Raw genomic sequence first — 14,563 nt, 5'->3', positions numbered from 1 at the left:
ATATAAATAAAAAGTTCGATAATATATATAATGGGTTATAACAGTAAGGAATTTACATACATAAATATAAAATAGAATATGATTTGGCTGTTATAATGAAGTGTCGAAAAATGCATTAACTAGCTGTTGCTATTTTACACACTCCATCCCATTCATCCATCCATACATCCAACCAACCACCAATCAATAATATCATTAACATATTAGAATTTAGTAAAGCTGAAATAACATAATTCAAGAAACACGAAAAAATCTTTACAAATAACATTAATGGATTGAATTAATTCAAATGGAAACCCTTTTCTCTGGTTGCGGTTAGTAGACGTTCCTTCATAATCTCTTCTGTCTGATAATCAGGTAGTTTTAAGTAGTGGACACAGGTATTAACTGAGGGATAGCTGCCTTCTCCGGCATCGACCTTTCGAACGACAGTCAACCGAGGATGTAGATTAGCTAAGCCGCCTGGCGGGAGGCTGCTACAACCTGTCGTAAATTGAAGAAAAGCTTTTCGCTCAGGGCCAGTCATGCTCATGAGCACATTTACGAATCGCAAAAATCCGGGACTGCAATGAAATTATAATATAATATATGAAATATATATTGTTTTAATTCGAAAACCTTTCTAAATAAAATCATTATAATAATTGAAATCGATAATTTGTTATTGATTATTGATTGTTGTTTATATATATATATACAGTGGTGGTCACAGAATTAAAACATTTACTGTGGTAAACATTTTGTGATCAGCCCTCGATTCGTTGGAGGTATTTTTGAAATTTTTTTAATTCAGAACACTTTGATATACTGCACTTAAAAGATTTAGTGTGAAAATAGAAAATTATTGCATGCAATTTTTCCATAAATAACTGTTTATATGAAAATATATCGATTTTGAAGTGGATATAATTAAAACATTGTGTGATTTTTTACTTTACTGCATTTTTTGAAAATATTTTTAAAAAATCTCTTTAATTTAGTTAAATTGTGTAAACTGAGCACTGATAGAATCATTTACAGATGAAAATATCTGAAAAAATCTGTAAAAATCTGTAAAATCTATCAAAATTGCCAAAAGTTGGTACAGTACACCTAACATTCAGAAAACACCCTTATTATAGAAAATAAAGGTCCGAATGCACTAAAAATTGCTAGAAATAGTAAAAAACAATTAAAATTCTCAAAATGAATAAATATTTGAAATAAAAACTCAAAAAATGGGAATTAACCTAAAGGAACGATTCAATTTCAATAGCCTTTACTAAAGAAGGCCGGAATATTTTTGCAGTATGTGAGAAAATATCGATTGATATTGGTATTTATTATATCAAATCGATTGTTCGAGTAGTGCAGAATATATTTCATCAAAAAATATATCAGTCACAACAGAACGAACAGAGATCAAGGCCTATGTTAACGAGTAAAGGTTTCTGGCACACAGCAGCATGATTGATGGCCAACTATTGACCCTTAAAATCTATTAAACATGACAATATTTTTCCAAAATAATATTTTATGCAGAGAATACCTTCCACTTAATCTATTTTAGTAACAAATTAGGAAAAAAATTACACTTTGACAAATATTTGAAAACTTGTGTTGAACATCACAAATGCTGCTGTGTGCCAGAAACCTTTACTCGTCAACATAGGCCTTGATCTCTGTTCGTTCTGTTGTGACTGATATATTTTTTGATGAAATATATTCTGCACTACTCGAACAATCGATTTGAATATAATAAATACCAATATCAGTCGATATTTTCTCACATACTGCAAAAATATTCCGGCCTTCTTTAGTAAAGGCTATTGAAATTGAATCGTTCCTTTAGGTTAATTACCATTTTTCGAGTTTTTATTTCAAATATTTATTCATTTTGAGAATTTTAATTGTTTTTTTCTAATTCTAGCAATTTTTAGTGCATTCAGACCTTTATTTTCTATAATAAGGGTGTTTTCTGAATGTTAGGTGTACTGTACCAACTTTTGGCAATTTTGATAGATTTTACAGATTTTTTCAGATATTTTTATCTGTAAATGATTCTATCAGTGCTTGGTTTACATAATTTAACTAAATTAAAGAGAATTTTTTAAAAATATTTAAAAAAAAAATGCAGTAAAGTAAAAAATCACACAATGTTTTAATTATATGGCCACTTCAAAATCGATGTATTTTCATAAAAACCGTTATTTATGGAAAAATGCATGCAATAATTTTCTATTTTCGCATTAATTCTCTTAATTGCAGTATATCGAAGTGTTCTGAATTCTTCAAACGAATCGAGGGTTGATCAAAAAATGTTTACCACAGTAAATGTTTTAATTCTGTGACCACCACTGTATATATATATATATATATATACCATCCCCCTCCCACTATGTGCCGCGAAAATAATATGGAAATAAAATGAAAGTGCACCGTCATTCTACTTTCCAGCAACATTTTGACCACTTTGTCCAGAATCTATGGACCAATAGCATCCTTATTTCACGATGTCAATAAAGAACATTTGTGTTATATGCCCCCATCCTAGAAGTCTGAGGGTATAAAGAGATTCAAGTAATATCGGATTTCTTATCACATCCAAATTACATTTTAAGATATAATATTCATATCTAATAGATGTCATAAAGCTGCTAAAAATTAGATGCTAAACAAATTTTCAACTGGCCTTTAAAGAAGAATAGCAACACCAACTAAAAGCAATATTCCGTATTTGTATTAAGGGCGTTAAAAATCGCGATTCGATCTATTTAAGATTATCGTTCATTGACAATGTGGGTGAAGCCATTGTTGTAGGATCTATTTTAGTTTCACTACGAATATGGTTCAATTTTGGTGCATTGTTTAGGTTTATCACTGCCCTCCAAGTGGTCAGCAACAAAAGTTGCCGTGGCAGCAATTTCAGGCTATCGCTACATTTGTGTGCTGAATGTACAGCATCACTGTCGCTTAGCTACAAGATGCTGGCTTTTAAAATCTAGATGATATTATTACTTGCCACTTTCTATAAAATATTCCAACCCATTATGGCTTTCCGTCATTAATATATTTATTGTTTACAATAGTATTTATACACATACCTATCCTTCGAATATCCCAATTTCGGTTCAGTATAGTTTATGAGATCCTCCCTAGTCCATTCTGGATGCTGTTCACCACATATCATCATGCGTGCTTCGGCCGGACTAAAAGCGGCCAATTTCTTCAAAGGAAATACTTCACAAAATCCACTATGGAAGGCGTCCATTTGTTTGGCAATGCCGTCTTGTAAACAGAAATTAATCAATGAATCGCAATATTCTTCCAAGTTATTTATGTTTACGTCGATGTCTACACCATTGGGTACCAATTCAACATACTCATATCCGTACACTGATGAGCTCGGCAGATAAGTAAATGTTAATGCCATATCATCCAGTTTAACTTCGGTGCCATTTCGAGTTCGTAACTTCAAATCTGCAATGGCCAGTTGACGTTGTTCTGACGAAATATTTAAATCGCATTCAATAGCTTGCTTTCGAGCCAACAAATCTTGAATTTCCTTGATGAACTCATAGCGTATGGGATCAATTTCGGCAAGATTTTCGTAAGTCAAAATACCGTCATACCATCTGGACTCGGAGTGGTATGTTGCGCCAAGCAATTTCGAACATGTGTCAGCTAATTCCGAGTCTTCAGACATTATCGATGAGACCATTAAGTCGTCTGTGACGGTTGACGGCCTAACATGAGAATTTGAGCTAGCCGAAGGCATTTTATTGTGACACAACAGCTGGAGAAATGAGTTCGAAAGTGGTAGATCTACCAAGCGCATGTCTTGCAATACTTTAGCAATAAAGACGCCTAAGAACCAGAAATATCGGCAAGCTTTTTCACAAACCTCCGAATCTTGAGGTAAGGGTGCTGGAAAGAGACCGTTTTCTCGACGATTTACATAGTATCCAATAGGCTTAGTGCCATCTTTTACGCATGTTGCCGAGGATGTGCTTAGTTCGGTGTCGCCTTTGCTGTCACTGTCATTAGGGATTGGTTGTTCGTCGTCACACAGCCACATGCAAAGATCCGACCGTTGTAACTCAGATGCCACCTACATGAAGAAAAAATACATACATTGTGCATGTTCCCAAACATTTAAATGACGAGTAAGTTTCTTACCAATGCGAAAAACTCCAATGTTGGTCCTAGACCAGTTCCCTCTTCGCCCATAAAGCCAACTTCCAAAACAGATTTACGATTGCAATGCACTTTCATCACTTGCATGGCCCATTCCAATAGATTCTCATCACGAGGCACTTTTACACGCTCGTGTTTCAGGCGACCCACCCGGAATTCATGCTGATCGTCGCGCCGAGGGCTCAGACCAGGCATGCGTTGCCGCTCCAGCGTAGCATCTCTCTGCGATTGTAAGCACACGATACTCCTCGACGCTCCAAATGCAGTACAGTTGAAGTACAGTTGCCTAGTCTCGAATGGAAACAAGAAGGGACATGACTGATTTAGGTCTTCGCACCATGACGGCAGCGAATTGCTCGACAAAACAAGAGGATCTTGAATTTGTTGTTGTAGTTTATTTGTAATCTTCTTGCTCATGAAAATCTCATTCGGCAGATGGGCATTGCCGTATGTGCCGGATTCTATAACAGTACTGTTTGCATATTCGTTTGCCCCCTGTTGATTTAGTGTATTAAGTTGGCTTAAAAGCTGCAGTACATCCTCGACGGTACAATTAACGTTTTCCGATGTGATGAATTCACCTCTTACGGGCGAGTTCGGCGACAATGTCGATGCACCACTCTTCGATGATACGACTGGGGTGTTTGGGCCGTCATCAGCATCCATTGCATCATCGGTTTGCGGTTGCTGTACTTCTCGATATACAATAGTGTAGGTAGGTTCCCAAGCCTTTCGGAATTTGTCCGTTTTGTTCATTTGAGAAGCTTGTAGAAGCTCTTGTACAGCCCGAAATATGGTCCAGTCATTGTTATCCAACTCAATTTCTACATCGGGTATTCCACCAATACTAGGCCCACGCAAAGACAATGCCAAAACAGGTTGCTGAAGAGCTTCCTGATCTTGTGAACGCATCGAATCTGCGCTTGTGCCAGGGGCTGGTATCTCCAGTTCCGATGTCTGATTAACATTGGTGCGACCAGGTCTGGGATCAAAAGCCGGAATAAGTGCAGAAAACTGGCGCTTCAATACAAACTCGTCGTCCCATGACTTGCGTTTTGTTACACCCGCTAAACGATTCTCAAGAGTTTCATCGTCCATGAACGTCAACAAATTCCGCGAGACCATTACTTGTAATAAAGTGTTTCCCACCTCCTCGTATTCGTCTTCGTTTTCTTCGTCATCGTTGTCCTCGTCCATATCATCGTCATCATCCATGTCGCCAAGCAATGCCGGTGCTCTACAACTTTCAAGAAAATCTTCCAAGGAAACCTGTTCACTGTCGCTGGATGTTGATGTAAGGCTCATAGTGAGAGCTGGATTTATTGATGTTTGGCCTTGTTGCCCGGACGAAGAGTTGCCTGTGCTGGAGCTTACATTTGATCCAGCTGTGTTGGCCGCATTATTTGATGATAAACTTGGGTAACTCTGAGCTGTACTCAATAGACCTGAGTGGAAATTAGATGATAGAGCCAACTTAACCAGGCTCGTCACTGAATTGGGTCCTCGTGGAAAGAATGAATTGGAGCCACCGCCAGTGTTCTGATTATTACGATCGTTGGAATTGCTGTTGGATGTATTCATAATTTGGTTATTTGGTAAGTTGGTACCCTGAGAAGTGCGGCGACGGGCCATTGCAGCAAAAGTCTCCAATAAACCGGTATGTGTTGATGTCTCCGACTGTGATTGTGTCTCCGAGGTGGATGTTGTGGTTAGATTCGGAACACTGACACTCATCTGATTTGATACGGAAACCGAAACAACATTTTCATTGTTCCCGCCACTTTCCGATGGGGCTTGTACATCGACCACTGTGATGGGATGATTTCCCTCAGCATTAAGTTGTTCAGCATAAACACCACTCTCTACTTGAGAATCGCTGCTGCAGTTCTTATCCATCGACGTGGAAACATCGCTTGACGTATTTGTTGTTGTATTCTGGGGACATTCGACACTGATGTTGCTCATATTTTCGCCGTTGTCAGTTCTAGAACTGGATGATTTATTGACACAGGCAGCTGCTAGCAAATTAGAACCAGGAAGAGAGAGAATATCCGATGTAAGGATATTGTTTGTATTGTTACGCAACATGTCAACGCCATCCCTCATTTTGTCAATCATTTCAAGTGCCTCAGTCGAAAATTGCGACACTCGCTGACTGGCTGATGAGCCGGAGCGCAAATTTACCAGAAGGCCCTTACTTAAGCCACCACCACCACCGCTAGAAGAACCAGCCGTATTATTGGCATTCATTTTATTATTAGCCTCACAGGTGGAGGACGACGAGGTGGATGTTCCCGCGGCTGTCGATGCGGTGCCGAAATTAGTGCCGAATATAGCCGCCAAGGCATTCTTGCCACCACTGTTTGATGTGCTAAAACCTGCCGGGGCGCTAGTAATCGCGGCTAGACCTATGCCTGGCGGATTATCGCTTAGAGCTAAGTTTTCGGTGATGGTAGCAAGATCGGAAGCCACATTGGCGTTGATAGCTTGCATTGAATTGTTAATGGCCGATAAATCAGTTATATTATCGCGTTCTCGGAGTAGAGTTGACGCGGTTCCAGATGTTATACCCCCTGAAGCACCGCTACATGCGTTCTTGTTTTGCAAACTTTGATTTTCATCGGTGGCAATAGCTGTACCAGAACTTCCAGCCAGCATTTGAGATTTAACAGATGAAAACACATCTTCGGTTATGGCCTCTACTGTTTGTTTCCACGCCAAATTATCGGCAGAGGCAGCTTGATCTGGTGGGCCTTCCGAATTGCGATTAATCTCTGTAGCTTCTGGTAGGGAAGGTGTGGAGCTTGACTTCCTCGACGTTAGCGATATACCCTTCTTAGAACTATTGCCAGCAGTATTTGGGGTTATGGTTGAGCCTCCTTCAAACATTGAAACGTTATCACTGTTGGCTAGTTTTAGATCATATTTGCCCTCAGCGCCCATGCGGTACGAGTTTCTTACACCATGATCCCATTTAACATCGATCCAGCCATTGTGTATTTCACCAGTTACGGTTCCCTCACAGCCACCGTCCTGATCGTCCCAACGCCAATCTACACCTCGGACCACACGTGCTCCAGTTGTAATGTGTTTCAGTTGGGCACGAATTTGCCTACGCTCACGACGAATCTTTGCTTCAGCTTCCTTGGATCCCTTACCAATGTCGTCGCAGACACTGACGACACGCCCATATATTTCAAAGCCACTCAAACTTAGGTAATGTGTTTGCCCGGAGGCATTTCGACCGTTTTGCTGTATGCGTATATGACGGAAACCTTGATTCTCGTCCGGAGCACAAACAATCGGCCAAGTTGCGGTGCTGCCAGGTTCAACAAGACTCTTGTCGTCCGAATGAGTAACAAGTGTTGTCCAAGTGACACCATCTTTTGAAGCTTGTAGCATCCAGTTGCGCAACGCAGATCGTCCATAGCCCCTGGCATGTCGCAAAGTATAAGCATTTGGTATTATGAAGACTCCCAAGTCTATTGCGAACCAGGCCTTTTTGTTATCCTTAGTATGACAATTCACCGATATACTATCGCGGGAGAGAATATCCTCTAGTTTCCCATAAGGTAATGTTTTGCCCTCTGAGCTGGTAACTTGTACGAGGTTGTACTGGGCAGGATTAACCCACTCGCATGTTTTGCCATTGGACCCGATATAATAAATGAGGCCTTCTTCGTCAAAATCATAATGGTGTTTAAAGACCATGCCCTGCTTGTGTTCTCTCAATTTCTTCAAATAAAGGAAAGTGCTGCGCTCCATATCGTACCACTGCTTAGCTACCATTTTCAGCAAATATTTCGACAGCTGACCGACAGTGGCCAATGGTTCCATTTTTAAGGTTCGACCAGTGCGGTCGAAAAGCGTAGTCTCGCATGCGGCTCTCTCCAAGCGGAAACGTAAACGTTTTGTTAATATCTGCAGGCCATAGCCAGGACCAGGTGCGTCGTACAAGTAGACAGGCAATTTTTCGGTACTCTCCAAAACCGCTACTAATTTCTGGACTAAAATCGACGCGGTGTTACTGCCCTTGGCATTGCAATTGATGATGCATTGCTTGAAAATGCTGACGCGTTGCTTTTGCATTTTATTCATTTTACTTCGAGACAAACCATTGTCCCAATAATTTTTGGAAAGAACTGCTACTAACGCCTGAACTAGACCGGACGAGTGCATCTCATAAGCACTAACAACTCCATCCTCTTGCAGTAGTTGCGACAATTCATTGAGCGCGTCACGCAATTTATCCTGCCAACTGCTTTGTCCTGGTATTCTTTGTTCCTCCAGGGCCAATTCAATTCGTTTCACAATGTTTGTCAACTTGGCCACAGCTCCACGGGGCACAGCCTGAGCAGCCTTGAAGTATTTGTTATAAATGTCACGAGCCATGTTCTTCACCTGTGTCTTCTGAATTTCCGTTTTAGTCTTAATTTTCTTCTTCTTGTTAGTGGACCAACCGGTGGCAAAGTCGGGACCCAATGTCGTTTCTGCTGTGAATGTGTGCTTGGTACCCCTATTACTTTCAAAAATGAAACCGGGCAAATCATCTTGCAATATTGTCACCTGATGACCTTCTGTATTGTGGATTTGTAGTTGGTTTTGTTTCTGTGACTGTAACACCCAATTACCAACCACTAGCCGCAAGACACTCACTGTTGGCAGAATCGGCTGAGAAGGGGTACCCGGGCGTACTGCAGATCGGGCACGTAGAAGTTTTTCCAAAAATTCTCCCCGATTTTCTGAAATAAATGAAAGCGGAACTTTATTTTCGAATTTACTGTCGTCGACAAAAAGTCGATGCATATTTTTGATATAGAGTGCAAATTGAATATGGCAACTAATGTTACAATTGGTGGAAACTGAAAACGCATAACGGCTGAATTTAATATATCGATTTTAATTGCAACCCGAGGTAAAAGCACATATACATCTATTATAAGTAGGAACATTAGGGTAATGACTTTTTCCATTTTTTTTCCAAAATTATTGAACTTTTGCCTACTAATAAAGGAAAATCCTCTTGGAAATAGTTTTTTTTTTTTTTTTTGTGAAACAATTTAAGTTGTTTCTTTATTTAAATCGTATAAACACAAGACGGAAAAAAATAATACCTTATAATATCCACGATATCTACATAACCTTTGAACAAAATGACGTTTTTTCATAGAAATTAATTCGTTATTTAATTTGAGACTTTGCAGGTACATATTTTATTGCTTATTGATTGTAATCGTGATGTATTCCACTACATATTTTTAGTGAAAATTCTTTTCGACTTCTCATGTAATTTCAATGACAATTTGAATATAGGTCATTCGAATGAATTTCATAAAATTAGTAGCATTCATTAAAGTCTTCTGTCAACACAAATCCAACCAAAATTTCAGGGTATATGTGTCAGAAGCAATGATATGATGCAAGGACGGGCGTTGTTTTGAAAACTAAAAAAAACATTTTTTTTTCATTTGAGATTTTTGATTTTTTTTTTTGTTACAAACGAATAAAGCCATAAGCGAAGCGAAATAAAAAAATGCATTTCAAAAGCAGTGAAATGTCAAAATTAAAATTTCTATGTAGCAAAACAAAATAAATAGCTTTTCGCCATAATTCCGATGAAATTTATATAAGAAGAGTGTTTCCCAATTAAGGACATGATTTTCATGTGAATAATAATCCTACAAAAATGTAGATTGGAGAGTGAGAGAGAAAAAAAACGTTTGAAGTTTGTACATACGCACAAACAACATGATGGGTTTTTACTTTGAAAACGTATATCTCAGCTAACTATATTACACTGTGCGACACGAAAATTTTTCAGGGGTTCTAATGTACCAATTCTGTTTAGTTGGAGTCCCTGGACCACGAAAATACGTTTGGTTTTTCTGGGTCACTTCGAAAATGAATTTTATAACGGTAAATATAGAGAAAAACGTGGTTTCCTGGATTTTCCATTTGAAACTTGAATAACTTATTTACTTTATAACGGATTTATATTATTCTTTTTTTTTTCTTTCGAAGAGTACAATTTTTCCTTTCAAACAAGATATATATTTGGTAAATCGTTTGAGGATTGGCTGAGTTACAGCGGTTGAAATGTGAAAAAATACGCATAAAGTGACAAAATTTATTTTTCTTCGGACTGTACGATGAAATTATGATATCAAGCCATATAAGTTTTATTATATTACGAGGAAGAAAATTAAATTAGCTTTCGAAAATGTTAAAAATCAAAAAAATCGGTTAAAAAATGGATGACTTATACACATTTTTGTATTGATTCTATGCATATTCTGTAAAGGAAATATGGGTCTGTATCATTTCCTGTTACAAACCGTTATGTTTGTAACAGGCAAAAGGAAACGAGATGGAGCCATAGTCCCATAGCATTCATTAAAAAGTTTTCTGTCAACACAAATCCAACCAAAATTTCAGGGTATATGTGTCAGAAGCAATGATATGATGCAAAGACGGGCGTTGTTTTGAAAACTAAAAAAAACATTTTTTTTCATTTGAGACTTTCGATTTTTTTGTTACAAACGAATAAAGCCATAAGCGAAGCGAAATAAAAAAATGCATTTCAAAAGCAGTGAAATGTCAAAATTAAAATTTCTATGTAGCAAAACAATATAAACATCTTTTCGCCATAATTCCGATGAAATTTATATAAAAAGAGGACATGATTTTCATGTGAATAATAATCCTACAAAAACATACATACAAAAATGTAGATTGGAGAGAGAGAAAAAAAACGTTTGAAGTTTGTACATACGCACCAACAACATGATGGGTTTTTACTTTGAAAACGTATATCTCAGCTAACTATATTACACTGTACGACACGAAAATTTTTCAGGGGTTCTAATGTAGCAATTCTGTTTAGTTGGAGTCCCTGGACCACGAAAATACCTTTGGTTTTTCTGGGTCACTTCGAAAATTAATTTTATAACGGTAAATATAGAGAAAAACGTGGTTTCATGGATTTTCCATTTGAAACTTGAATAACTTATTTACTTTATAACGGATTTATATTATTTTATGGGTCTATCTCGTTTCCTTTTGCCTGTTACAAACATAACGGTTTGTAACAGGAAATGATACAGACCCATATTTCCTTCAGAGAATATGCATAGAATCAATACAAAAATGTGTATAAGTAATCAATTTTTTAACCGATTTTTTTGATTTTTAACATTTTCGAAAGCTAATTTAATTTTCTTCCTCGTAATATAATAAAACGTATATGGCTTGATATCATAATTTCATCGTACAGTCCGAAGAAAAATAAATTTTGTCACTTTATGCGTATTTTTTTTTCACATTTCAACCGCTGTAACTCAGCCAATCCTCAACCGATTTACCAAATATATATCTTGTTTTAAAGGAAAAATTGTACTCTTCGAAAGAAAAAAAATAATAATATAAATCCGTTATAAAGTAAACAAGTTATTCAAGTTTCAAATGGAAAATCCATGAAACCACGTTTTTCTCTATATTTACCGTTATAAAATTCATTTTCGAAGTGACCCAGAAAAACCAAAGGTATTTTCGTGATCCAGGGACTCCAACTAAACAGAATTGGTACAATAGAACCCCTAAAAAAAACTTTTTTGTTATTTTGTAGCACAGTGTTATTATTATTTGGTGTCGTGCCCTAATTTTCTGCGATTGCTTGTCTGCTCTAAATGCACATTTTTTATCTTCTTTAAAAATGTCGACTTTTGTGTCAATGTTGAATCATATACAGCTTTTTTGTGGATATTCGCAAAGGGAATGATTTAACAAGCGAACATTTTTCACTTTCGCTCGTTCCCCTTATTCTGTATGAACAGGGAAGAGCAAAAAACGGAAGCTGTAGAAATGCTGAAAAATGATTCGTGTTGCCATATTGTAATTTAATTAATTTATAATGTGTAATAATAGGTTTGTTTGGTAACCCAATAATTTGTAACAATTTGTACAAATTATTACTAAAAGTTGTTAGACAGTGTTGCCAAAACTTTGTTGAGTAAAAATGCTAGATTTTGTTAAAAAGAATGCTAGAAAGTGCTAAATAATTTAAAAAAGTGCCAGAAAAAAGTGCTAAAAATTTCTGAAACAAAATTGTTAATATTTAACAATTAAATATAAAGTATATATATTCTTGATCACCGGTTAATTCTATGACGATATAGCCATGTCCGTCTGTCCATCTGAGGACAATTTGGTACATTGAGTTCTTATTGGGTAGCAAATATCTCCATTAAAAATTAAAAATAGGGGTCCATATTTTCGGATAGCCCCCATATAAGGGTACTCCCAATTTTCGATATTTTGAGGTTCTTGAGCTCGTTTTTCAACCGAATTCGCTGAAATTTGGTATTTTGTAGTCGTATATGGTTACGAATCTCCCCACCGAAAATTATTAATATTCACCCTTTTTAGGAGTAGTCCCCATATAACCGGCCCGGCCGAACTTAACGCTTTTTTCAATTGTTTATATTAAAATAGTTATCAAATGTCGGTATAGGTACACTTTTTGGTATGTTCCCTATATTTTTATTTATAGTACCTGTCAGTATATCTATGGTGGAGGGTATCTAAAGTTCGGCCCAGCCGAACTTAACGCTTTTTCACGTGTTCAACCTAAATTGTTCTATATTTGTATATTGTGTTCTACCTGGTTATATAGTCTTCTTACTAGAACTTATCAATATTGGGCTACTTTTAAGGGTAGCCCTCATCAATTACATTGGTTTTAATTTGATTGTATAAATTATGTTGAGTAAATCTCCTTATGAAAAATTATTAATATGGGTCCATATTTAGGGGTAGCCCCCACAGTACCCTCCCTTTATTCGACATTTTGGGGACGTCGTTTGATGGGGTTTGAAATCTTCCTACTAAAATATAAATACTAATAATGCCCAAATTTGATTAAGGTAAATAACTGTAATTTCACATTGCGTATGAAGATTATCAATTTTCGTCCCATTTGTGTACTTTTAAGGGTTCATAATCTCATTCCCAACAGCGACTTTAATATAAAAAAATATGTTTGCCGGAATTTTTCTATTTTGGTCCTTATTCTGGCACAATCCCAATATAAATGGGTGTGCTCGCCTTTTCGGTAATCTAAAGTGGTTATAACTTGGCATTCGGGATTCCCGCTGAATAAAAAACTTGTTTTCAGAAAGTTCCAACATAATTCATGTTCATTATTTTTACATCGCTCTCATAAAATGTACAACTTAATTTGGTTTTTTTCCCAAATAAACAGTCTACCAACAGACAATATCATAGTCTGACAATATCATAGTGCTGGATAGCATTGGAAAATCAAATTCATCGCGTGAAACATAGCGAATTCAACATCAAATCGAAAAACGGGATTTTTTGCATTGAAACCAAAATTTTGTAAAAAAAAATCCTAAGAAATTAAAAATGCTAAAAAAAGTGCTAGGTGCTAGACCAATTTTTTTGGTGCTAAACGAGTTCAAAAAGTGCTAAATCTAGCACTAAAAGTGCTAAATTGGCAACACTGTTGTTAGATAACTTAAAAGTTCAGTAAATGAAATGGCACTTGTATACTGAGCAAGGTTTATTCATAAGGTTAACAAGGAGGCGAATTCAAAGTCTTCATTGACTGTCAAATTTATTGTTTGCAAGAATAAATGAACAAAAAATATTTTTATTCAAAACAAAATATTCGTGCACAATCTTATCAATACGCTTTTTTGAAAGATATTTGGAATTTATATCCTGTTCTGCTTTGTGTTTCACGATTAAAAAGTTGACAGCAAGAGAAGAACTTTTTTGGAACTTTTTTACCGGGTTAACCTACTTTATGAGGATTTATTTGACATATATGCAAAGGAATTGACAATTTAAACCCACTGGGTTAACAAAATCCGGTTAAATGTAAACGTACTATTAGGCATGAATTCGCCTGCCGGTTAACCTTATGAATTAATCTTGGTACTGAGTTCTAAAAAAAAAATTCTTACAACGTTACCTAAAAATCAACGAGGCGTACAAACATATTCAACATACCCACTATGGCAAACTGTTTTGTACGGCCGTATTACCCAAATACGTCGAATCGATATATCTTAGAGAACTAAACAAAATCGCGAAACTAAATTAAAAAATTATACAATGTATTCAAATATTTCACATTCATATAGAAATTTCCATATTTTCTTTTTGTTTCGTTTCTATTTTCAACAAAAGAAAAAAAAACAAAACTAAGTTCTGTCATAGTTGAATTTGTTCAACTTGTGGTGAATAACGTCGAACGCCCTAGTTGAATTTTAGGTAGTGCTCTTTCGGATAAAAATTTTACTCGGTAAAAGTTTTCGTGTTTATGTTTTGTTGTCAAATATACTTTTCTTTTCAAATTATCGGG

At 36.4% G+C, this 14,563-nt stretch overlaps 1 protein-coding gene across 1 annotated transcript in view; it reads right to left on the bottom strand.

The window, feature by feature from the left end:
• Positions 1 to 247: 247 nt before the first annotated feature.
• LOC133329056 (E3 ubiquitin-protein ligase Ufd4) overlaps positions 248 to 14,563 on the bottom strand; it is a 28,631-nt gene continuing 14,315 nt past the window's right edge. Inside the window, exons 5-7 of the mRNA XM_061537554.1 lie at positions 4,159 to 8,918; positions 3,084 to 4,090; positions 248 to 563 (exon numbers count right to left, since the gene is read on the bottom strand). Coding sequence (XP_061393538.1) covers positions 281 to 563; positions 3,084 to 4,090; positions 4,159 to 8,918 — 6,050 coding nt within the window. The 3' untranslated portion in view covers positions 248 to 280. The remainder of the gene's footprint in view (positions 564 to 3,083; positions 4,091 to 4,158; positions 8,919 to 14,563) is intronic.

The sequence above is a fragment of the Musca vetustissima genome, unplaced genomic scaffold, assembly GCF_032173495.1.
Source record: "Musca vetustissima isolate MV318-11 ecotype Yass unplaced genomic scaffold, APGP_CSIRO_Mvet_v1 utg16045, whole genome shotgun sequence".
Lineage (NCBI taxonomy): Eukaryota > Metazoa > Arthropoda > Insecta > Diptera > Muscidae > Musca > Musca vetustissima.
Note: the sequence above shows the minus strand (reverse complement) of the source record. Positions and strands in the feature narration are given on the sequence as shown.